Source organism: Prinia subflava, unplaced genomic scaffold (genome assembly GCF_021018805.1).
Source record: "Prinia subflava isolate CZ2003 ecotype Zambia unplaced genomic scaffold, Cam_Psub_1.2 scaffold_161_NEW, whole genome shotgun sequence".
Classification (NCBI taxonomy): domain Eukaryota; kingdom Metazoa; phylum Chordata; class Aves; order Passeriformes; family Cisticolidae; genus Prinia; species Prinia subflava.
In genome coordinates this window covers 27,710-49,982 of record NW_026960683.1, presented here as the reverse complement: position 1 = coordinate 49,982, position 22,273 = coordinate 27,710, and the positions used below count along the sequence as shown (strand labels likewise).

At 58.4% G+C, this 22,273-nt stretch overlaps 1 protein-coding gene across 3 annotated transcripts; it reads right to left on the bottom strand.

Annotated features, from left to right (window-relative positions):
* Positions 1-554: 554 nt before the first annotated feature.
* Positions 555-21,200, bottom strand: KCNN1 (potassium calcium-activated channel subfamily N member 1). 3 transcript variants are annotated; one of them, XM_063424832.1, is made up of 10 exons: positions 21,057-21,200; positions 18,124-18,239; positions 15,989-16,378; positions 15,815-15,910; positions 13,810-14,228; positions 8,914-9,055; positions 7,333-7,443; positions 3,375-3,502; positions 905-974; positions 555-818 (listed from the first exon to the last, which is right to left on the bottom strand). In XM_063424832.1, exons 3-10 carry the CDS (start codon positions 16,334-16,336, stop codon positions 555-557), a joined length of 1,578 nt encoding a protein of 525 aa, XP_063280902.1. In that variant the 5' UTR covers positions 16,337-16,378; positions 18,124-18,239; positions 21,057-21,200. The 3 variants fall into 3 exon arrangements, with proteins under 3 accessions (XP_063280902.1, XP_063280903.1, XP_063280904.1); XM_063424833.1 differs by lacking the exon at positions 21,057-21,200 and having other exon boundaries at positions 18,124-18,443; XM_063424834.1 differs by lacking the exons at positions 18,124-18,239; positions 21,057-21,200 and adding an exon at positions 17,314-17,544.
* Positions 21,201-22,273: the final 1,073 nt, after the last annotated feature.

Sequence of the window (22,273 nt, the reverse complement as noted above, 5' to 3'; positions counted from 1 at the left end):
TCCCCACGATCCCTCAGCCGCTCTCCGAGGTGACAAAAGGTGACACAGGGGTGTCCCCACGACCCCTCACCCCATTTTCCACAGTCCATAGGGGTGAGAGGGTGACACAAGGTGACACGGGGGTGTCCCCTGGGTGTCCCCAGCACCCCCTCACCCCATTTCCCACAGTCCACAGAGATGAGAGGGTGACACCCCGCCCCCCTACAGCCGCTCTCCGAGGCGACACCAGGCGACACCAGGCGACACCAGGCGACACCAGCGACACCGGCGACACCGGCGACACCGGCGACACCAGACGACACCAGCGACACCAGGCGACACCAGGCGACACCGGCGACACCAGGCGACATCAGGCGACACCAGACGACACCAGGCGACACCAGACGACACCAGGCGACACCAGCGACACCAGGCGACATCAGGCGACACCAGACGACATCAGGCGACACCAGACGACACCAGGCGACACCAGGCGACACCAGCGACACCAGGCGACATCAGGCGACACCAGACGACACCAGGCGACACCGGCGACACCAGCGCCCCCTGGCGGCTCAGCCGCTGTCGGAGGCGGCCCGGGGGCTGTCGGGGCGGGGGTCGCGGCTGGGGGTGCAGGGGGCGGTGGCGGGGCAGGGGCGGGGGGCGCGGGCCCCCAGCAGGTCCCGCTGCTGGCCCAGGGCCTGGCTGAGCGTGGCGGGCAGCGCCAGCAGGCTCAGCCCCAGCGCCTCCAGCTTCCCCTCCAGCGCCCCCAGCCGCTTCTCCAGCTCCTCGTGGCGCTCCTGCAGCTCCGACACCATCTCGTACATCACGTTCTGCGTCTGCGGGAGGCGATTTTGGGGTTTGACCCCCTAAAAATGAACCCGGGGGTTTTTTGGGGGTTTTTTTGGGGGGGGTCTCGGCTCACCTTGGCCAGGTCCACCAAGGTGTTGGCCTGGTCGTTGAGTTTGCGCTGCTCCATCTTGACGCTCCTCAGCCTGGGGGGGCGTGCGAGGGGTTGGGGACACCCCTGGGAGCGCTGTCACCTCCCCCTCCGAACCCCCGGACCCCCCCATGCAGCCCCCGGCCCCCAAACGTGCAGCCCCGCCCGGCCAGCGCAGCCCCCGCGCCCCGAAGCCCTGGGGGGGGGGGACACCCCCAAAGGCCCGGGGAGGTTTTGGGGTGTCCCCCCCACCCCGTCACCCCAAAATTCGGCGGCAGAGCCCATGCAAAGCTTTGGGGGGGTGGGGGAGGTCAGGGAGGGGGGGCACTTACTTCTGAGCTCTGCGGGGGCGGGGCGGAACAGAGACAAAACAAAGGGTTAATTCCGAGGGGACAGCGGCGCCCGCCCCGCGGGGACCCCGGGAAGGACCCCAGAGGGACCCCCCCTGTCACAGACGGGCCACCCCTGTCACAGACGGGCCATCCTTGTCACAGCCAGGACCCCCCTGTCACAGCTGGGTCACCCAAGTCACAGCCGGGCCACCCCTGTCACAGCCAGGCCACCCCTGTCACAGCAGGGCCACGTCTGTCACAGCCAGGCCACGCCTGTCACAGCAGGGCCACCCGTGTCACAGCCGGGCCACCCCTGTCCCGGCCGGGCCACCCGTGTCACAGCTGCGCCACCTGTGTCACAGCCGGGCCACCCGTGTCACAGCTGGGTCACCCCTGTCATAGCCGGGCCACCCGTGTCACAGCCGGACCACTCCTGTCACAGCCAGGCCACCCCTGTCACAGCTGGGCCACCCCTGTCACAGCTGGGCCACCCCTGTCACAGCCATGTCACCCGTGTCACAGCTGGGCCACCCCTGTCACAGCCGGGCCACCCGTGTCACAGCCCTCAGCCCAGCCCGGGGGGGGTGACAGGGGGGTCACCCCACGGTTCTGGTGGCACCCAGGGGGGAGGGAGGGACAGGCAGGGACAGCCCGGGGAGAGAGGGGACAGGGATGGGGACAGGGACAGGGACAGGGATGGGGACAGGGAGGGGACAGGGATGGGACAGGAACAGGGGACAGAGGGACAGGGATGGGACAGGGGACAAGAACAGGATTGAGGACAAGGACAGGGGAGTGGGACATTGGGGTTGGAGACAGTGGATGGAGGACAAGGACACGGGACAGGAATGGGGACAAGAACGAGACAGAAGACAAGAACAGGGGACAGGAATGGGGACAAGAATGGGGACAAGAATGGGACAGAAGACAAAGAGCAAGAATAGGGACAGGAATGGGGACAAGAAAACAGGGGACAAGAAAAGGGGACAAGAATGGGGACAAGAATGGGACAGGGGACAAGGACAAGGGACAAGAATAGGGGACAAGAATGGGGACAAGGGATGGGGACAAGAATGGGGACAGGGGACAAGGATGGGGACAAGAACGGGATAGAAGACAAAGGACAAGAATGGGGAACAAGAATGAGGACAGGGGACAGGGACAGGGGACAAGAACGGGACAGAAGACAAAGGACAAGAATAGGGACAGGGGACAAGGACAGGGCACAAGGACAGGGCACAAGGACAGGGGACAGGAACAGGGCACAAGGACAGGGGACAAGGACAGGGCACAAGGACAGGGCACAAGGACAGGGGACGGGGGACAGGGGACGGGGGACAGGGGACAGGGACAGAGGACAGGGACAGGGGACAAGGACAGAGGACAAGGACAGAGGACAGGAACAGGGCACAAGGACAGGGGACAAGGACAGGGCACAAGGACAGGGGACAAGGACAGGGGACAAGGACAGGGGACAGGAACAGGGCACAAGGACAGGGGACAAGGACAGGGCACAAGGACAGGGGACAAGGACAGGGGACAAGGACAGGGCACAAGGACAGAGGACAGGAACAGGGCACAAGGACAGGGGACAAGGACAGGGCACAAGGACAGGGGACAGGGACAGGGCACAAGGACAGGGGACAAGGACAGGGGACAAGGACAGGGCACAAGGACAGGGGACAAGGACAGGGGATGGGGGACAGGGGACAGGGACAGAGGACAAGGACAGGGGACAAGGATAGGGGACAAGGACAGGGGACAAGGACAGGGCACAAGGACAGGGGACAAGGACGGAGGACAAGGACAGAGGACAGAAACAGGGTACAGGGACAGGGCACAAGGACAGGGCACAAGGACAGGGCACAAGGACAGAGGACAGGGGCAGGGGACAAGGACAGGGGACAAGAACACGACAGACCCCCAGCCCAGCCGCGCCTCCCGGCGGGGTGACAAACGCCACCCGCCACCCCCCAGGGGAGGGGACACGCCACCCCCAGGGGAGGGGACACGCCACCCCCAGGGGAGGGGACACGCCACCCCCAGGGGAGGGGACACGCCACCCCCAGGGGAGGGGACAGGGCGGGGTGGCCGTAGGAAGCAGGAAAAGCGGTGGCACTTACTGATGGATGGCTTGGAGGAACTTACGCTGGTGGGTCCGAACTTTGGCGTGGTCGATCTTCTTCACCAGCTTGGTGTGTTTGTAGATGAGCCACGTTTCCCTGAGCACGTTGGCAGCGGCGTTCTTCACCTGCAATCACCCACAAAAATCTGCTTTTTTCCCATTTTTCCCATTTTTCCCCATTTTCCCATTTTTTCCCCATTTTTTCCCCATTTTTTCCTCATTTTTTTCCTCATTTTTCCCCATTTTTTTCCCATTTTTCCCACATTTTTCCCAGTTTTAATGAGTTTTTTCCAGATTTAACCAAGTTTAGAATGGTTTAAATGAAGATTTTCTCCGTTTTAAAAGGCTTTTCCCATTTTTAATGGTGTTTTTCCCATTTTTAATGGGTTTTTCCCATTTTTATCCCAGTTTTAATGGGGTTTGTAGATGAGCCACGTTTCCCTGAGCACGTTGGCAGCGGCGTTCTTCACCTGCAATCGCCCACAAAAATCAGCTTTTTTCCCTTTTTTCCCATTTTTTCCCATTTTTTCCTCATTTTTTCCCCCATTTTTCCCCATTTTTTCCTCATTTTTTCCTCATTTTTCCTCATTTTTTTCCCCATTTTTCCTCATTTTTTCCCCATTTTTTCCCATTTTTTCCACATTTTTCCCCAGTTTAAATGAGTTTTTTCCAGTTTTAACCAAGTTTTGAATGGTTTAAATAAACATTTTCTCAGTTTTAAAAGGGTTTTCCCATTTTTAATGGGTTTTTTCCCATTTTTATCCCAGTTTTAATGGGGTTTGTAGATGAGCCACGTTTCCCTGAGCACGTTGGCAGCGGCGTTCTTCACCTGCAATCACCCAGAAAAATCTGCTTTTTTCCCATTTTTCCCATTTTTCCCATTTTTCCCATTTTTTCCCATTTTTTCCTCATTTTTTTCCTCATTTTTCCTCATTTTTTCCCCATTTTTTCCCCATTTTCCCCATTTTTTCCACATTTTTCCCCAGTTTTAATGAGTTTTTTCCAGTTTTAACCAAGTTTTGAATGGTTTAAATGAAGATTTTCTCAGTTTTAAAAGGGTTTTCCCATTTTTAATGGGTTTTTCCCATTTTTATCCCAGTTTCAATTGTGTTATTCCCATTTTAATGGGGTTTTTCCCATTTTTATCCCAGTTTTAATGGGGTTTGTAGATGAGCCACGTTTCCCTGAGCACGTTGGCAGCGGCGTTCTTCACCTGCAATCACCCACAAAAATCAGCTCTTTTCCCATTTTTCCCATTTTTTCCCATTTTTCCCCATTTTTCCCCATTTTTTCCTCATTTTTTTTCCTAACTTTTCCTCATTTTCCCCCATTTTTCCCCATTTTTTCCCATTTTTTCCCATTTTTTCCACATTTTTTTCCCTATTTTCCCACATTTTTCCCAGTTTTAATGAGTTTTTTTCCAGTTTTAACCAAGTTTTGAATGGTTTAAATAAAGATTTTTCTCAGTTTTAAAAGGGTTTTCCCATTTTTAATGGTTTTTTTCCCATTTTTATCCCAGTTTTAATGGGGTTTGTAGATGAGCCACGTTTCCCTGAGCACGTTGGCAGCGGCGTTCTTCACCTGCAATCACCCAGAAAAATCAGCTTTTTTCCCATTTTCCCATTTTTTCCCATTTTTTCCTCATTTTTTTCCTCATTTTTCCTCATTTTTTCCCCATTTTTTCCCCATTTTCCCCCATTTTTTCCACATTTTTTCCACATTTTTCCCCAGTTTTAATGATGTTTTTTCCAGTTTTAACCAAGTTTAGAATGGTTTAAATGAAGATTTTCTCAGTTTTAACAGCATTTTCCCATTTTTAATGGGGTTTTTCCCATTTTTTCCCCATTTTTAATGGTGTTTTTCCTAATTTTTAATGGGGTTTTTCCTTTTATTTTCCCAGTTTTAATGGCATTTCCCCCATTTTTAATGGAGTTTTTCCCAATATTTTCCCAGTTTCAATTGTGTTTTTCGCATTTTTAATGGAGTTTTCCCCATTTTTTCCCAGTTTTAATGGGATTTTCCCAGTTTTAATGGTTTTAATGGGTTTTTTCCCCCAGTTTCAATGGGATTTTAATGTATTTTTTCCCAGTTTTAATGGGATTTTCCCCAATATTAATGCATTTTTCCCAGTTTCAATGGGATTTTCCCAGTTTTAATAGGGTTTTCCCCAATATTAAAGCATTTTCCCCAGTTTTAATGGGGTTTTAGTGTGTTTTTTTCCCAGTTTTAATGGGTTTTAATGGGGTTTTCCCCCATATTAATGCATTTTTCCCAGTTTCAATGGGATTTTTCCAGTTTTAATAGGGTTTTCCCCAATATTAATGCATTTTCCCCAGTTTTAATGGGATTTTTCCAGTTTTAATGGGATTTTCCCCAATATTAATGGATTTTTTCCCAGTTTTAATGGGATTTTCCCCAATATTAATGCATTTTCCCCAGTTTTAATGGGATTTTCCCCAATATTAATGCATTTTCCCCAGTTTTAATGGGATTTTCCCCAATATTAATGCATTTTTCCCAGTTTTAATGGGATTTTAGTGTGTTTTTTCCCAGTTTTAATGGGTTTAATGGGTTCTTCAAGCTTTAATAGGATTTTAATGTGTTTTTTCCCAGTATTAATGGGTTTTAATGGGGGTTTTTCCAGTTTTGATAGGGTTTTCCCCAATATTAATGCATTTTCCCCAGTTTTAATGGGATTTTTCCAGTTTTGATGGGGTTTTCCCCAATATTAATGCATTTTTCCCAGTTTTAATGGGATTTTCCCAGTTTTAATGGTTTTAATTGTTTTTTCCCCCCAGTTTTAATGGGATTTTAATGTGTTTTTTCCCAGTTTTAATGGGTTTTAATGGGGTTTTTCCCAGTTTTAATGGGATTTTCCCCAATATCAATGCATTTTCCCCAGTTTTAATGGGATTTTAGTGTGTTTTTTCCCAGTTTTAATGGGTTTTAATGGGATTTTCCCCAATATTAATGCATTTTCCCCAGTTTTAATGGGGTTTTTTTTCCAGTTTTGATGGGATTTTCCCCAATATTAATGCATTTCCCCAGTTTTGATGGGGTTTTAGTGTGTTTTTTCCCAGTTTTAATGGGTTTTAATGGTTTTTTTTCCTGTTTTAATAGGGTTTTCCCCAATATTAATGCATTTTTCCCAGTTTTAATGGGTTTTAATGGGATTTTCCCCAATATTAATGCATTTTTCCCCAGTTTTAATGGGATTTTAGTGTGTTTTTTTCCCAATTTTAATGGGTTTTAATGAGATTTTCCCCAATATTAATGCATTTTTCCCAGTTTCAATGGGATTTTTCCAGTTTTGATGGGATTTTCCCCAATATTAATGCATTTTTCCCGGTTTTAATGGGATTTTAATGTGTTTTTTCCCAGTTTTAATGGGTTTTAATGGGATTTTTCCAGTTTTGATGGGGTTTTCCCCAATATTAATGCATTTTTCCCAGTTTTAATGGGATTTTAGTGTGTTTTTTCCCAGTTTTAATGGGTTTTAATGGGATTTTCCCCAATATTAATGCATTTTTCCCAGTTTTAATGGGTTTTAATGGGATTTTCCCCAATATTAATGCATTTTTCCCAGTTTTAATGGGTTTTAATGGGATTTTCCCCAATATTAATGCATTTTTCCCAGTTTTAATGGGTTTTGATGGGATTTTTCCCAATATTAATGCATTTTCCCCAGTTTTAATGGGATTTTAATGTATTTTTCCCAGTTTTAATGGGTTTTAATGGGATTTTCCCCAATATTAATGCATTTTCCCCAGTTTTGATGGGATTTTTCCCAATATTAATGCATTTTCCCCAGTTTTGATGGGGTTTTCCCCAATATTAATGCATTTTTCCCAGTTTTAATGGGATTTTAATGGGAGTTTCCCCAATATTAATGCATTTTCCCCAGTTTTAATGGGATTTTTCCGGGGTTTTTGGAGGAAATCCCTCTCGGGGCTCACCCGCTTGGTGAGCTGCGTGTCCATCATGAAGTTGTGCACGTGTTTCTCGGCTTTGGTCAGCTCCAGCTTCCGGGCCACCACGGCCACCACCAGGGCGGTGCAGCCGGCGCCCTGCGGGGACAGCGGGGACGGCGCCCGTTCTACCCCGGTGTCCCCTCCCCGGTGTCCCCCCCGGTGTCCCCTCCCCGGTGTCCCCTCCCCGGTGTCCCCACCCCGATGTCCTCCCAGTGTCCCCACCCCGGTGTCCCCATCCCGGTGTCCCCATACTGATATCCCTACACTGATGTCCTCTTGCTGATGTCCCCACCCCGATGTCCCCACTCCGATGTCCCCACCCCCGTGTCCCCACTCCAATGTCCCCTCCCTGATGTCCCCACTCCGGTGCCCCCACCCTGATGTCCCCACCCCGATGTCCCCTTGCTAATGTGTCCACCCCAGTGTCCCCACACTGATGTCTCCACCCCGGTGTCCCCATACTGATATCCCTACACTGATGTCCTCTTGCTGATGTCCCCCTCCCCGGTGTCCCCACCCCAGTGTCCTCCCGGTGTCCCCACCCCTGTGTCCCTGCCGCTGTCCCCACACTGATGTCCCCACACTGATGTCGTCCCCATCCCGGTGTCCCCTCCCCGGTGTCCCCTTGCTAATGTCCCCACCCCAATGTCCCCACACTGATGTCTCCACCCTGGTGTCCCCATCCCGGTGTCCCCACACAGATATCCCTACACTGCTGTCCCCTTGCTGATGTCCCCATCCCAGTGTCCCCACCCCGATATCCCCACCCTGATGTCCCCTTGCTAATGTCCCCACCCCGTGTCCCCACCCCAATGTCCCCACCCCAGTGTCTCCACCTCGGTGTCCCCTCCCCAATGTCCCCTCCCCGGTGTCCCCACCCCGGTGTCCCCACATTGATATCCCTACACTGATGTCCCCTTGCTGATGTCCCCACCCCAATGTCCTCCCCGGTGTCCCCACCCCGATGTCCCCACCCCGTGTCCCCACTTCAGTGTCCCCACACTGATGTCCCCATCCTGTGTCCCCACCCCGGTGTCCCCACATTGATATCCCTACACTGATGTCCCCTTGCTGATGTCCCCATCCGGATGTTCCCTCACCAATGTCCCCTCCCTGATGTCCCCACCCCAGTGTCCCCTCCCCGATGTCCTCTCCCTGATGTCCCCACCCCGGTGTCCCCCCCAGTGTCCCCCGGTGTCCCCGGTGTCCCCGGTGTCCCCGCTCACCATGATGCCGGTGAGCAGGCACACGCCCTTGCCGCAGTAGGTGTGTGGCACCATGTCCCCATGTCCCCACACCACTGTCCCCCCTCCAGTGTCCCCGCTGGTGTCCCCTGGTGTCCCTCGGTGTCCCTCCGGTGTCCTCAGTGTCCCCACGCTCACCATGATGCCGGTGAGCAGGCACACGCCCTTGCCGCAGTAGGTGTGTGGCACCATGTCCCAATGTCCCCACACCAATGTCCCCCCCGCAATGTCCCCTCCCCTGTGTCCCCCGGTGTCCCATGGTGTCCCCAGTGTCCCCCGATGTCCCCGGTGTCCCCGGTGTCCCCGGTGTCCCCGCTCTCACCATGATGCCGGTGAGCAGGCACACGCCCTTGCCGCAGTAGGTGTGTGGCACCATGTCCCCGTAGCCGATGGACAGGAAGGTGATGGAGATCAGCCACATGGCCCCCAGGAAGTTGCTGGTCACCTCCTGCTTGTCGTGGTACCTGCGCGGGGTGGTGGCACCGCTGTCACTGCTGTCACCGCTGTCACCGCTGTCACCGCGGGCGGTGAACCCTCCCCCCTGTTTTGTGCCCATCGCGGTGGATTTGGGGCGTTGTCCCCAAAACGGAGTTGGGGACACCATGGGGACGTCCCATGGTCGGGCTGTGTCCCCTTGGGAACGGGGTTGGGAGACAGTGAGGGGACAGCAGGGTGGTGGCACCGCTGTCCCCAAAAGCGCAGGACACCGATGGCACCGCACTCATTGAATCCCCTCCTTTTGTGTCCTCATGGTGGATTTGGGGCATTGTCCCCAAAACGGAGTTGGGGACACCATGGGGACGTCCCATGGTCAGGCTGTGTCCCGTTGGGAACGGGGTTGGGGACAGGCATGGAGGTGGCACCGCTGTCCCCAAAAGCGCAGGACACCGATGTCACCATGGTCATTGAACCTCTGCCTTGTGGTGCCAGCACGGATTTGGGGCATTGTCCCCAGGATGGAGTTGGGGACACCATGGGGACGTCCCATGGCCAGGCTGTGTCCCCTTGTGAATGGGGCTGGGGGACAATGAGGGGACAGGCACAGAGGTGGCACTGTTGTCCCCAAAAGCACAGGTGGCCGATGTCACCACGGTCATTGAATCCCCCCCATGGTGGTGGATTTGTGGCGTTGTCCCCAAGAAGGAATTGGGGACACCATGGGGACACCCACGGCCAGCCTGTGTCTCCCCAGGGCAATGAGGGGACAGGCAGGGAGGTGGCACCGCTGTCCCCAAAAGCGCAGGACACCAATGTCACTGTGCACCCCCAAAGGCCACCACGGGTGACACCGGGAGGGCACAGGGGGACACGGAGAGATTCCCATGTGACACCCGAGGGTGGGGACAAACCCGGCCGGGGGACACGGAGCGGTGGCCAAGCCGGGCAGGGGGACAGGGACATGCAGGGAAATGGGATTGGGAAAGGGAAATGGGAAATGGGAAATGGGAAATGGGAAATGGGAAATGGGAAATGGGAAAAGGGAAAAGGGAAAAGGGAATGGGATTGGGAAAGGCAAATGGGAAATGGGATTGGGAAATGGGATTGGGAAAGGGAAATGGGATTGGGGAAGGGAAATGGGATTGGGGAAGGGAATGGGAAAAAGGGAAAATGGGATTGGGGAAGGGAAATGGGAAATGGGAAAGGCAAATGGGAAATGGGATTGGGAAATGGGATTGGGAAAGGGGAATGGGATTGGGAAATGGGACTGGGAAAGGGAAATGGGAAATGGGAATGGGAAATGGGATTGGGGACACGGGAACAAGCCGGGGAGGGGTGAGGGATCTCAAGCGTCAGGAATTTAGGATTTAGGAATTTAGGATTTAGGAATTTAGGATTGCTGCTTCCCGCCCCGGTCTGGGCTTGGAACCTCACCCGGCGCGGAGGGACAGGGCGGGGACAGGGCGGGGACAGCCCGGGCTGGCGGGGGAGGTGACAGCCGCGGTGACACTTCCCGGGACCCCTCCCCACCCCACAGGGACCCCCAAACGCGCGGGGCCAGGAGGGGAAACACGAAAGGACAAAAGTGGGAAAAACAAACAAAAAAACCCCAAAACCCCTTTGGAGACTCCCAGCTCCTTGCGGGGTCTGTCCCAAAGTCCCCCCCAAACGCCACCACGGAAGTCCCCAAGCCTCGGGGACACTGGGGAGGGGACAGGACGCAGCTGCCGAGGTTCCAAGAGGAAAAGAGCGCCCGGCCCCTTTCCGTGCCCCCTGCCCGCCCTCCCGCCGCTGCAGCTCATCCTAAATTCGGGGGATTTGGGGGCAGCGGAAGCCTGGGGGGCGCGGGACGGTCCCTGCGGTGGCTCGGGACGGTCCCCGCGGTCACTCACAGTTTGTCCCTGCAAGCAGCAGAGCGGGCAGGGAGGGAAAACAACAGCGGTTAATGCGCGACCCCCGCGCCGGGCTGGGGGGGCTGGGGGGCAGCGGGGGCGGGGACACGGCGGGGACATCCCGGGGACCCTCGGGGACATCCTGGGGACCCTCGGGGACATCCTGGAAACCCCCTCGGGGACAACCCGGGGACCCTCGGGGACATCCTGGGGACCCTCAGGGACATCCCAGGAACCCCGTGGGGAATCCCGGGGACCCTTGGGGACATCCCGGGAACCCCGGAGGCATCCTGGGAACCCCATGGGGACAACCCGGGGACCCTCGGGGACATCCTGGAGACCCCACAGGGACATCCTGGGGACCCTCGGGGACATCCCGGGGACCCCGTGGGGACATCCCAGAGACCCTTGGGGACATCCCGGGAACCCCGGGGGCATCCTGGGAACCCCATGGGGACAACCCGGGGACCCTCGGGGACATGCTGGAGACCCCACAGGGACATCCTGGGGACCCCGTGGGGACATCCCAGAGACCCTTGGGGACATCCCAGGAACCCCGGGGGCATCCAGGGAACCCCATGGGGACATCCCAGGGACCCTCGGGGACATCCCCGGGGGCAGCTGAGGGGCGCGGGCAGGTCCTGGAGGAGGGAGGGGCACGGCCTCGGACCCCTCTGTGGGACCCCCAATTTTTGGTCCCCTCAACACCTCCAGCTCTTCAAGCCCCTCTGTGGGACCCCAATCCTTGTCCCCTCTTTGGGACCCCCAGGTCCTCAATCTCTGCTTTGGGACCCCGATCTTTGTCCCCTCTTTGGGACCCCCAATCCTTGTCCCCTCTGTGGGACCTCGAATTTCTTCTCTCCCCTTTTGGAACCCAAATTTCTGTTCTCCTCTTTGGGACCCCCAACCCTTGCCCCCTCTTCAGGACCCCCAATCCTTGTCCCCTCTGTCAGACTCCCTATTTCTTCTTTCCTCTTTGAGACCCCCAACCCTTTCCCCCTCCATGTGACCCCCCAATCCTCACCCCCTCTTTGTGACCCCCCAATCCTCACCCCCTCTTTGTGACCCCCCAATCCTCACCCCCTCCATGTGACCCCCCAATCCTCACCCCCTCTTTGTGACCCCCCAATCGTCACCCCCTCTTTGAGCCACCCCACTCCCACCTCTCCCCTCTCCCCACTCCCCATCCCCTCACCTCACCCTCAATTTCTTCTCTCCCCTTTGGGTCCCCCAATTTCTGCTCCCCTCTGTGAGACCCCAAACTTCTTCTCTCCTCTTTGGAACCCCCAACCCTCGCCCAATCCTCACCCCCTCTTTGTGACCCCCCTCTCCCCTCTCCCTATCCCCTCACCTCTCACACCTCACCCCCAATTTCTTCTCCCCTCTGTGTGATCCCCCAGTTCCTGCTCTCCTCTTTGAGACCCTGAGTTTCTTCTCTCCTCTTTGTGACCCCCAACCCTTTCCCCCTCCATGCGACCCCCCAATCCTCACCCCCTCTTTGTGACCCCCCAATCCTCACCCCCTCCATGTGACCCCCCAATCCTCACCCCCGCTTTGTGACCCCCTGCTCCTCCCTCCTCTCTGCTCTGCCCTCTCCCCTGCCCTCACCTCTTGCACCTCACCCCAAATTTCTTCTCCCCTCTGTGTGATCCCGCAAGTCCTGCTCTCCTCTTTGAAACCCCCAATTTCTTCTTTTCGGGACCCCCAATTTCTTCTCTTCGGGACCCCCAATTTCTTCTCTCTTCTTCAAGACCCCCAATCCTCACCCCCTCCATGTGACCCCCCAATCCTCACCCCCTCTTTGTGACCCCCCAATCCTCACCCCCTCCATGTGACCCCCCAATCCTCATCCCATCTTTGTGACCCCCCAATCCTCACTCCCTCTTGGATCCCCCCTCTCCCTCCTCACCTCTTTCCCCATCCCCTCACCTCTCACACCTCACCCCAAATTTCTTCTCCCCTCTGTGTGATCCCCCAAGTCCTGCTCTCCTCTTTGAAACCCCCAATTTCTTCTCTTCGGGACCTCCAATTTCTTCTCTCCTCTTCGAGACCCCCCAATCCTCACCCCCTCCATGTGACCCCCCAATCCTCACCCCCTCTATGGGACCCCCGATTTTTTGCTCTCCTCTTTGGGACCCTCAATTTCTTCTCTCCTCTTTGTGACCCCCCCAACCCTTTCCCCCTCCATGTGACCCCCCAATCCTCACCCCCTCTTTGTGTCCCCCCAATCCTCACCCCCTCTATGGGACCCCCCAATCCTCACCCCATCTTTGTGACCCCCCAATCCTCACCCCCTCTTTGTGACCCCCCAATCCTCACCCCCTCCAAGTGACCCCCCAATCCTCACCCCCTCTTTGTGACCCCCCAATCCTCACCCCCTCCAAGTGACCCCCCAATCCTCACCCCCTCTTTGTGACCCCCCAATCCTCACCCCCTCCATGTGACCCCCCAATCCTCACCCCCTCTATGGGACCCCCGATTTTTTGCTCTCCTCTTTGGGACCTCCACTTTCTTCTCTCCTCTTTGAGACTCTCAATTTCTTCTCTCCTCTTTGTGACCCTCCCAACCCTTTCCCCCTCCATGTGATCCCCCAATCCTCACCCCATCTTTGTGTCCCCCCAATCCTCACCCCCTCCATGTGACCCCCCCAATCCTCACCCCCTCTTTGTGACTCCCCAATCCTCACCCCATCTTTGTGACCCCCCAATCCTCACCCCCTCTATGGGACCCTCGATTTTTTGCTCTCCTCTTTGGGACCCTCAATTTCTTCTCTCCTCTTTGTGACCCCCCCAACCCTTTCCCCCTCCATGTGACCCCCCAATCCTCATCCCATCTTTGTGACCCCCCAATCCTCATCCCATCTTTGTGACCCCCCAATCCCCCCTCACCTCTCGCAGACGCGCACGGTCCACGCGGCGATGATCCACGACGAGATGCTGAACACCAGCAGCACGGTGCCGGGGCAGATGGTCATGAGCGTCTTCATGACGAAGCGCGTGTTGAAGTTGATCTTGTTGAGCGCTCCGATGCTGCGCGACGACGCGTCCGTGAAGAGTTTGCTGTGCAGCAGCATCACCCGCCCGATCAGGTAGAGCCGCAGGAACATGGGCACCGACAGGATGATGTCCACGTCGGCCTCGGCCACCGAGGCGGCGTAGGTGAAGGCCAGGCGGGCGGTCCAGGTGAACAGGTACTGGCCGGGGATGGGGTGGATGGCGCACACCACCAGCTCCAGCGCGATGAAGAAGATGCGCTCCGAGGTCATGGCGATGCGCCAGTCGTCAGCGCCGTTGTCCACCATGAACAGCTGGGGAGGGGACAGGGAGTGACGGGGAGGGGAGGGGACAGGACGGTGACACCCCCCGGGGAGGTGACAGGGCGGTGACACCCTCAGAGTGGGGACAGGACGGTGACACCCTCAGAGAGGGGACAGGGCAGTGACACCCCCAGCAAAGTGACAGGGTGGTGATACCCCCAGAGAGGTGATAGGGCGGTGGCACCCTCAGAGAGGGGACAGGGTGGTGACGGACAAGGGGGGGGGACAGGGCGTGACGGACACGGGGAGGGGACAGGGCGGTGACAGGGAGGGGAGGGGACAGGGCGGTGACACCCTCAGAGAGGAGACAGGGTGGTGACACATTCAGGGAGAGGACAGGGCAGTGACACACTGAGAGAGGTGACAGGGCAGTGACGGACACGGAGAGGGGACAGGGCAGTGACAGACACGGGGAGGGGACAGGGCGGTGACACCCTCAGAGAGGGGAAAGGGCGGTGACACCCCCCAAAACATGACAGGGGGTGGTGACACCCTCAGAGAGGGGACAGGACGGTGACACCCTCAGAGAGGGGACAGGGCGGTGACACCCCCCAAAACATGACAGGGGACAGGGCGGTGACACCCTCAGAGAGGTGGCAGGGCGGTGACACATTCAGGGAGGTGACAGGGCAGTGACACATTCAGGGAGGTGACAGGGTGGTGACGGACATGGGGAGGGGACAGGGCAGGGATGCCCACCAGGGAGGTGACAAGGTGGTGATGCCCCCCCACAATGTGACACAGCGGTGACACCCTTGGAGAACTGACAGGGCAGTGACACCCTCAGAGAGGTGACAGGGTGGTGACACTCCCAGCAACGTGACAGGGCAGTGACACCCCCAGTGAGGTGACAGGGCAATGACACCCCCAGCAAGGTGAGAGGACGGTGACACCCTCAGTGAGGTGACAGGACGGTGACACCCCCGGGGAGGTGACAGGGTGGTGACACCCCTGAGGAGGTGACAGGACGGTGACACCCCTCCCTGCCACCCGTGGCCCCCTGTCCTCGGGTGACTTTGCGATGCCTGTATCATCAATTCTCTCTTTATTTCAATATTCGGGTTTGTTGCTCATTTTTAGGCTCGCAGCACCCCGGGATTTTGTGGTGCCTGTACCCCCAAATCGCCTCTTCCATTTATTTCAATATTTGGGGTTTAAAAAAACCTGTTTATTTCAATATTTGGGGTTTTTGTTGCTCACAGCACCCCAGGATTTTGTGGGGACTGATAAGAGGCTGAGCTCCAACCCACGGCAGGAACTTTCTCAATTTTGCTCCCTTCAGAGCAGAGAGGTTTTATTGTCTGATTTTCTGCTTTTTTAATGCTTGTGGCCACTTTCTTATAATTTAATATATTATGTATATATTAATTATATATATAGTATTTGTTTTATATATATAAAATAAATAGTTTTTCCCACTTTTCTCTAAGATTTTTTTCCTGGACCGACTGGGGGCGGGGCCGTTTTGATTCCCTTTTCCAGAGGGACTCCAAATTCAGAAGTTTCCCCCCAAATTTTGCCCTAAACCAGGACACCCCTTCCCAAATCTTGCCCCCTCCTCAATTTCCCCCCCTCACCTGGATCTCCCTGGCGTGGTACATGACGATGAGCCCCAGCAGGATGAGCGTGGAGAGGCTGATAAGGCATTTCAGTGCGAACGAATACGACGACTCCTGCGAGGGCGGCACGGAGGCACCGTGAGCCCAACCGGAGCCCGGAGCCCCCCACCCTTGTCCGGGCAGCCCCCCGACCTTGGTGTAGACCCCCCAGGACAGCTCGGTCTCGGTGACCATCACCACGATGCCGAACATGCCGAAGATGAGCGCGTAGTCGCTGAGCCGCTTGCGCTTCTCGAAGAGGGCCCGCCGGTGGCCCAGCTTGTAGCCGATGTTCTGGTTCCTCCGCCGCTCCCCGGGCCGCTCCTCCGCCTCCTCCCGCCCCGCCGCGCCGGGATCCGCTCCCCCGGGCCGGGAGATCACCACCCGCAGCCCCGGGCTGGGGCACGGCCGCAGGGGTTGGGTCTCCCCGTCCGGCGGCTGCGACGAGCTCGGGGGGCCGCGGGGCCGTGTCACCCCCCCATTGTAGCGACAGCTGCTCATGGCTCCGGCAGATCCCGCATGGCTCAGCGGCGCCGGGGACACCTGCGGGCCGGGGGACACGCGGGGGGACACGGTGGGTGGCGGGGAGGGGACAGCGGGGCCGCGGGAGGCGCGTTCCGGAGCGGGGGTGGCGGCCTCGACGGCGGGGGGGACGTGTGCTGTCCGTGGGGACGTGTCCTGTCCGTGGGGACGTGTGCTGTCAGTGGGGACAATGTCCTGTCCGTGGGGACACGTTCCGCCCTCAAGGGATGTGTCCTGCCCGTGGGGACAATGTCCTGTCAGTGGGGGACATGCTGGGACCACAGGGACATGTCCTGCCCCTGAGGAACAATGTCAGCTCCGTGGGGACAGTGTCCTGCCCGTGGGGACAATGTCTTGTCCGTGGGGACAGTGTCCTGCCCGTGGGGACAATGTCGTGTCCGTGGAGATGAGTCCTGTCTGTGGGGATGTGTCAGTCCGTGAGGACAATGTCCTGTCCATAGGGACACGTCCTGCCCGTGGGGACACGTCCTGCCCGTGGCGGGGACACGCCGTGACCACAGGTCCGTGTCCCGCCTGCGGGGGGCGGGTGACGCGTGGCGCCCGTGGGGGGACGTGGCCGTGTCCTGAGCGTGACAGGGACACACCGTGACCACGGGGACACGTCCGTGCCCGTGTCCGTTTCAATGTCCGTGTCCGTGTCCGTGTCCGTGTCCGTGTCCGTGTCCGTGTCCGTGTCCGTGTCCGTGTCCGTGTCCAGCCCACGGAACCGCGTCCCGCCCCCCTCTCTGCGGACCCGCCCGCCGGGACGCGGCCACCCCCCCCTGCTGTCCCCTGTCCCCTCCCCGCAGCCGCGGGACACCTCCGGTCCCGAGCCGCAGCTGCGCGTCCCCGCCGCCGCCGCCGCCGCCGAGCGCGCCGTGCCCGGTACCGCCGTGCCGGGGGCTCCGGCGAGGCTCCCCCCGGGCCCCCCGGCGGTTCCCGGCCGTGCCCGGTACCTGCCGTGCCCGGGGCCTGCGGGCCGGGCCGGGTCCCGCCGCCGCCGCCGCCGCCGCAGCCGGAGCCGGTCCCGGGGGCGCGCGGCGGCGGCACCGGAGCGCGGGGGGCGTGGCTGGGGGCGTGGCCTTGCGATACCCGGCCGTTTGATTGGTCCTCGCAACCCCCGCGCTCGCTGACGAGCAGCGCGCCCCGCCCTCGGACACGCCCCCTCCGGTTAGACACGCCCCCTCCGGTTGGACACGCCCCCTCCGGTTGGACACGCCCCCCCTCGGTCTGCCCCGCCCCCACATCCCAGCCCCCCTCCGGGACCCCCGCCCCGAAATCCGTCACCCCCCGTGTGCCCCCCACCTCAGTACAGCCCCCCAATCACCGCCCCAAAAACACCCCAAAACACCCCTAAAACACCCCTAAAACACCCCCAGTACATCCCGAAACACCCCAAGACACCCCCAGAACACCCTAAAACAACCTAAAACACCCCCAGTTCACCCCAAAACACCACCAGCGCACCCCAAACACCCTCAAAACATCCCTGGACACCCCTAAAACACCCCCAGTACACCCCGAAACACCCACAAAACACCCCAAAACTCCCCAGAAAATCCCCAAAACATCCCCAATGCACCCCAAACACCCTCAAAACATCCCTAAACACCCTAAAACACCCCCAGTACACCCCGAAGCACCCCAAAACCACCCCAAAAAATCCCCAAACCACCCCCAGTACACCCCAAACACCCCCAAAACATCCCCCAAACACCCCCAGGTTCACCCCACAACACCCCCAAGCCCTCGGTGCCCCCCCGTACCTGCGGGGGCTCCCCGGGGCCGGCCGGGGGGGTCCCGGGGCCGTCAGGGGCTGCGGGGCCGGGGCCGGGCGCGGGGGCGCTGCGGGGGTCCGGGGGCCATGGGCTTCCCTCCACGCCTGGCAGGGGGGACACGCGGTGTTAGGGGGTCCCCAAAGCCCCCCGGGGACAGGGCGGGGACCCCCAGAGCTGCCACAGCCTGTGGGGGTCCTGCCCTGGCAGTGCCACCACCTCTGGGGGTCACCATGTCCCCGAGTGCTGGGCACAGGGGCTGTGTCACACCAGTGTCCCCATTGCACAGGGGCTGTCACACCCATGTCCCCATTGCACAGGGGCTGTGTCACACCAGTGTCCCCTTGGCACGAGGGGCTGTGTGACACCAGTGTCCCCATTGCACGAGGGGCTGTGTCACACCAATGTCCCCTTGGCACGAGGTGCTGTCACACCAGTGTCCCCATTGCACGAGGGGCTGTGTCACACCAGTGTCCCCTTGGTACGAGGGGCTGTGTGACACCAATGTCCCCTTGGCACGAGGTGCTGTCACACCAGTGTCCCCATTGCACGAGGGGCTGTGTCACACCAGTGTCCCCTTGGTACAAGGGGCTGTCACACCAATGTCCCCATGGCACGAGGGGCTGTGTCACACCAGTGTCCCCATTGCACAGGGGCTGTGTGACACCAATGTCCCCATGGCACGAGGGGCTGTGTCACACCAATGTCCCCATTGCACAGGGGCTGTGTGACACCAGTGTCCCCGTTGCACAAGGGGCTGCACCACGTAAAAACCCCATTGCATGAAGGGCTGCACCACACAAATGCACAGGAGGCTGCGCCGCAGGAAAACCCCACTGCACGGGGGGCTCCACTGCACCAAGGACCCCCTCGGACGAGGGGCTGCAGCACTCAGAAACCCCCCATTGCACGGGGGGCCCCGCTGCAGCAAGGACCCCACTGCACGGGGGGTTATGTCCCACTAAAACCCCATTGCACACGGGGGCTGCACCCCACAAAAACCCCATTGCACACAGGGCCCCATTGCACCGACAACCCAAATACCTGAGGAGCTGCACCCTACAAAAGCCCCATTGCACGAGGGGCTGCACTGTACAGAAACCCCACTGCACAAGAGGCTGTGCCACGTGAAAACCCCATTACGTGAGACGCTGTGTGACGCTAAAACCCCACAGCTCGAGGGGCTGCACCCTACAAAAACTCCATAGCACAAGGGGCTGTGCCACATGGAAACCCCATTGCATGAGGGGCTGTGCCACCCAAAAACCCCATTGCACAAACGGTCCTATTGCACCGAGGACCCCATTGCACAGGGGGCTGTGTCACAAAAACCCCACTGCATGGGAGGTTACATCACACTAAACCCCACAGCACGAGGGGTTACACCGTACAGAAACCCCACAGCACGAGGGGTTACACCGTACAGAAACCCCACAGCACGAGGGGTTACACCGTACAGAAACCCCACAGCACGAGGGGTTACAGCACATTAAAACCCCAATGCACAGGGGCTGCACCCCACAAAAACCCCATTGCATACAGGGCCCCGTTGCACCGACAACCCAAACGCATGAGGGGCTGCACCGTACAGAAACCCCCTTACGTGAGGGGCTGTGTCACATGAAAACCCCACTGCACGAGGGACTGTGTCACACAAAAACCCCATGGCATGAGGAGGGGCCACACCGTACAGAAACCCCACAGCACGAGAGGCTGCACTGTACAAAAACCCCACTGCACACAGGGCCCCATTGCACCGACAACCCAAACGCATGAGGGGCTGCACCGTACAGAAACCCCCTTACGTGAGGGGCTGTGTCACATGAAAACTCCATTGCACGAGGGGATGCACTGTACAAAAACCCCGCAGCTCGAGGGGTTACATCACACTAAAACCCCACTGCACGAGGGGTTACATCACACTAAAACCCCACTGCACGAGGGGTTACATCACACTAAAACCCCACAGTTCGAGGGGTTACATCACTCTAAAACCCCACTGCATGAGGGGTTACACCGTACAGAAACCCCACTGCACGAGGGGCTGCACCACATGAAAACCCCACTGCACGAGGGGCTCCATTGCACCAACCCCATCCCACGAGGCGCTTCCCCTCACACCCCCTTTACACAACACCCGCCAGACCCCAAAACCCCACAACAACCCCGTAACAGCCCTGCAACAACCCCGCAGCAACCCCTAACAACCCCGCAACAGCACCGCAACAATCCCACAACAGCCCAGCAACAGCCCCACAACCCCCAGACCCCAAAACCCCACAACAACCCCGTAACAGCCCTGCGACAACCCCACAACAACCCCACAGCAACCCCACAGCAACCCCGCAACAGCCCTGCAACAACCCCACAGCAACCCCACAGCAACCCCCAGACCCCAAAACCCCACAACAACCCCGCAACAGCCCCACAGCAACACCACAACAACCCCGCAACAGCCCCGCAACAGCCCCTCAACAACCCCGCAACAACCCCGCAGCAACCCCTAACAATGCCTCAACAACTCCGCAACAACCCTGCAACAATCCCACACAAAGCTACTACAACCCCATAGCAACCCCACAACAGCCCCACAACAGCCCCACAACAACCCCACAGCAACCCCACAACAGCCCCGCAACAACCCCACAACAGCCCCACAACAACCCCCGCAACAGCCCCACAACAACCCCGCAACAGCCCCACAACAACCCCACAACAGCGCCGCAACAACCCCACAACAGCCCCAGAAAAGCCCCGCAACAACCCCGTAACAACCCTGCAACAATGCTACAACAGCCCCAGAACAACCTCAGAACAACCCCACAACAACCCCGCAACAACCCCACAACAACCCCAGAACAGTCCCACAGTGCCCTCCCCTCCCCTCCCCTCCCCTCCCGCAGCCCCCCCAGTCCCTGCGGCACCTCCGGCGCTCCGGGGGCCTCCGGCACACCGGGCTGGCTGCGGCCACCAAGCTCGGGGACAGCCACCACTGCCACCAGCAACCCCCGGTCCCTTTTGGGATCACTGCCACCCTGGTGCCACCCCGATGCCACCCCGGTGCCGCCCCCCGAGCCCTCCCCGGTCCCCCGGGAGCTCCGGAGCGTGGCCGGGCTCCAGCCCCAGCTGCTCCCGGTGTGCAGCCGGGCCTGGCTCCCCTCCAGAGCCGGGATCGCTTTCTCTCCCTTCTGCCAAATTTATCGCAGGAAAATGGGCTCCGATTTCTTTTTAATATTCGGCTGGGGGAGGAAAAAGCCGCAGCGGGCAGGGATGGAGGGGAAATGGGTTTGTTTGGTTTTTGTGGGTTTTTTTTCCCTTTCCCCTGAGGCTGTGCCAGGCCCCACAGGCCGGAAAAGTTTGGGGTTTTTTTGTCACCTCAGATGGGGGTGGGTGAGGCCACGTGGGGCTGGGGACAGTAAATATTTCATGGAGCACGGCCTCGAGGTGGGGACACCTCGGCGAGGAAGGGCCCGGAGCCATCTTCGCCCTGGCTGAGCATCCACGGGGATGGAGCTGCTGTTCCTGTCCCCTGTTCCTGTCCCTGTCCCTATTCCCTGTCCCTGTCCCCTGTCCCTATCTCCATCCCTGGCCCTTGTCTGTCTCTGTCCCTGTCCCCCATCCCTGTCCCCATCCCTGTCCCCTGTCCCCATCCCTGTCCCCTGTCCCCTGTCCCCTGTCTCCATCCCTGTCCCCTATCTCCTGTCCCCTGTCCCTGTCCCCTATCCCCTGTCCCTGTCCCCAAGGCGATGCACGGGGTGTCCTGAGTGTCCCCACGGCAGGGACAGGGACATGCCAGTTCCACTGTCACCGCATGTCCTTGAGCCACGGCCACCACCGTCCCTGCTCGGGGAGGTGACACTGCAGCAGGGCACCCACGGGTGGCAGGGCACGGGGTGGCACCGCCACCCCCCCCCACAGTGACAAGGGACACGGCGGTGCCACCGCGCTGGGGCGGGACCACCAAAGGCGACACTGAGGGTGACACGGGGTGGCGACAGCACCTCCCGGGGCAGGGACATGGCTGGGGACACCCCAGGGCCGGGCTGCAGCAGCGCCCAGCGCCGCGGGGGTGGCAGTGAGGTGACAGCGGGGGTGACAAGGGGACCCTCCGCTCCCCCCGGAGCAACTGCAGAGGAGGGGA

What these genes read in the sequence shown, in the direction of transcription:
- KCNN1 (XM_063424832.1), bottom strand. Translation starts at nt 16,336, where the DNA reads ATGAGCAGCTGTCGCTACAATGGGGGGGTGACACGGCCCCGCGGCCCC. An exon ending in ACCGTGCGCGTCTGCGAGAG is followed by an intron (nt 9,056 to 13,809) that starts GTGAGGGGGGAT and finishes CACCCCGCGCAG; the next exon opens with GTACCACGACAAGCAGGAGG. An exon ending in TTCCTCCAAGCCATCCATCA is followed by an intron (nt 975 to 3,374) that starts GTAAGTGCCACC and finishes ACGCCCCCCCAG; the next exon opens with GCTGAGGAGCGTCAAGATGG.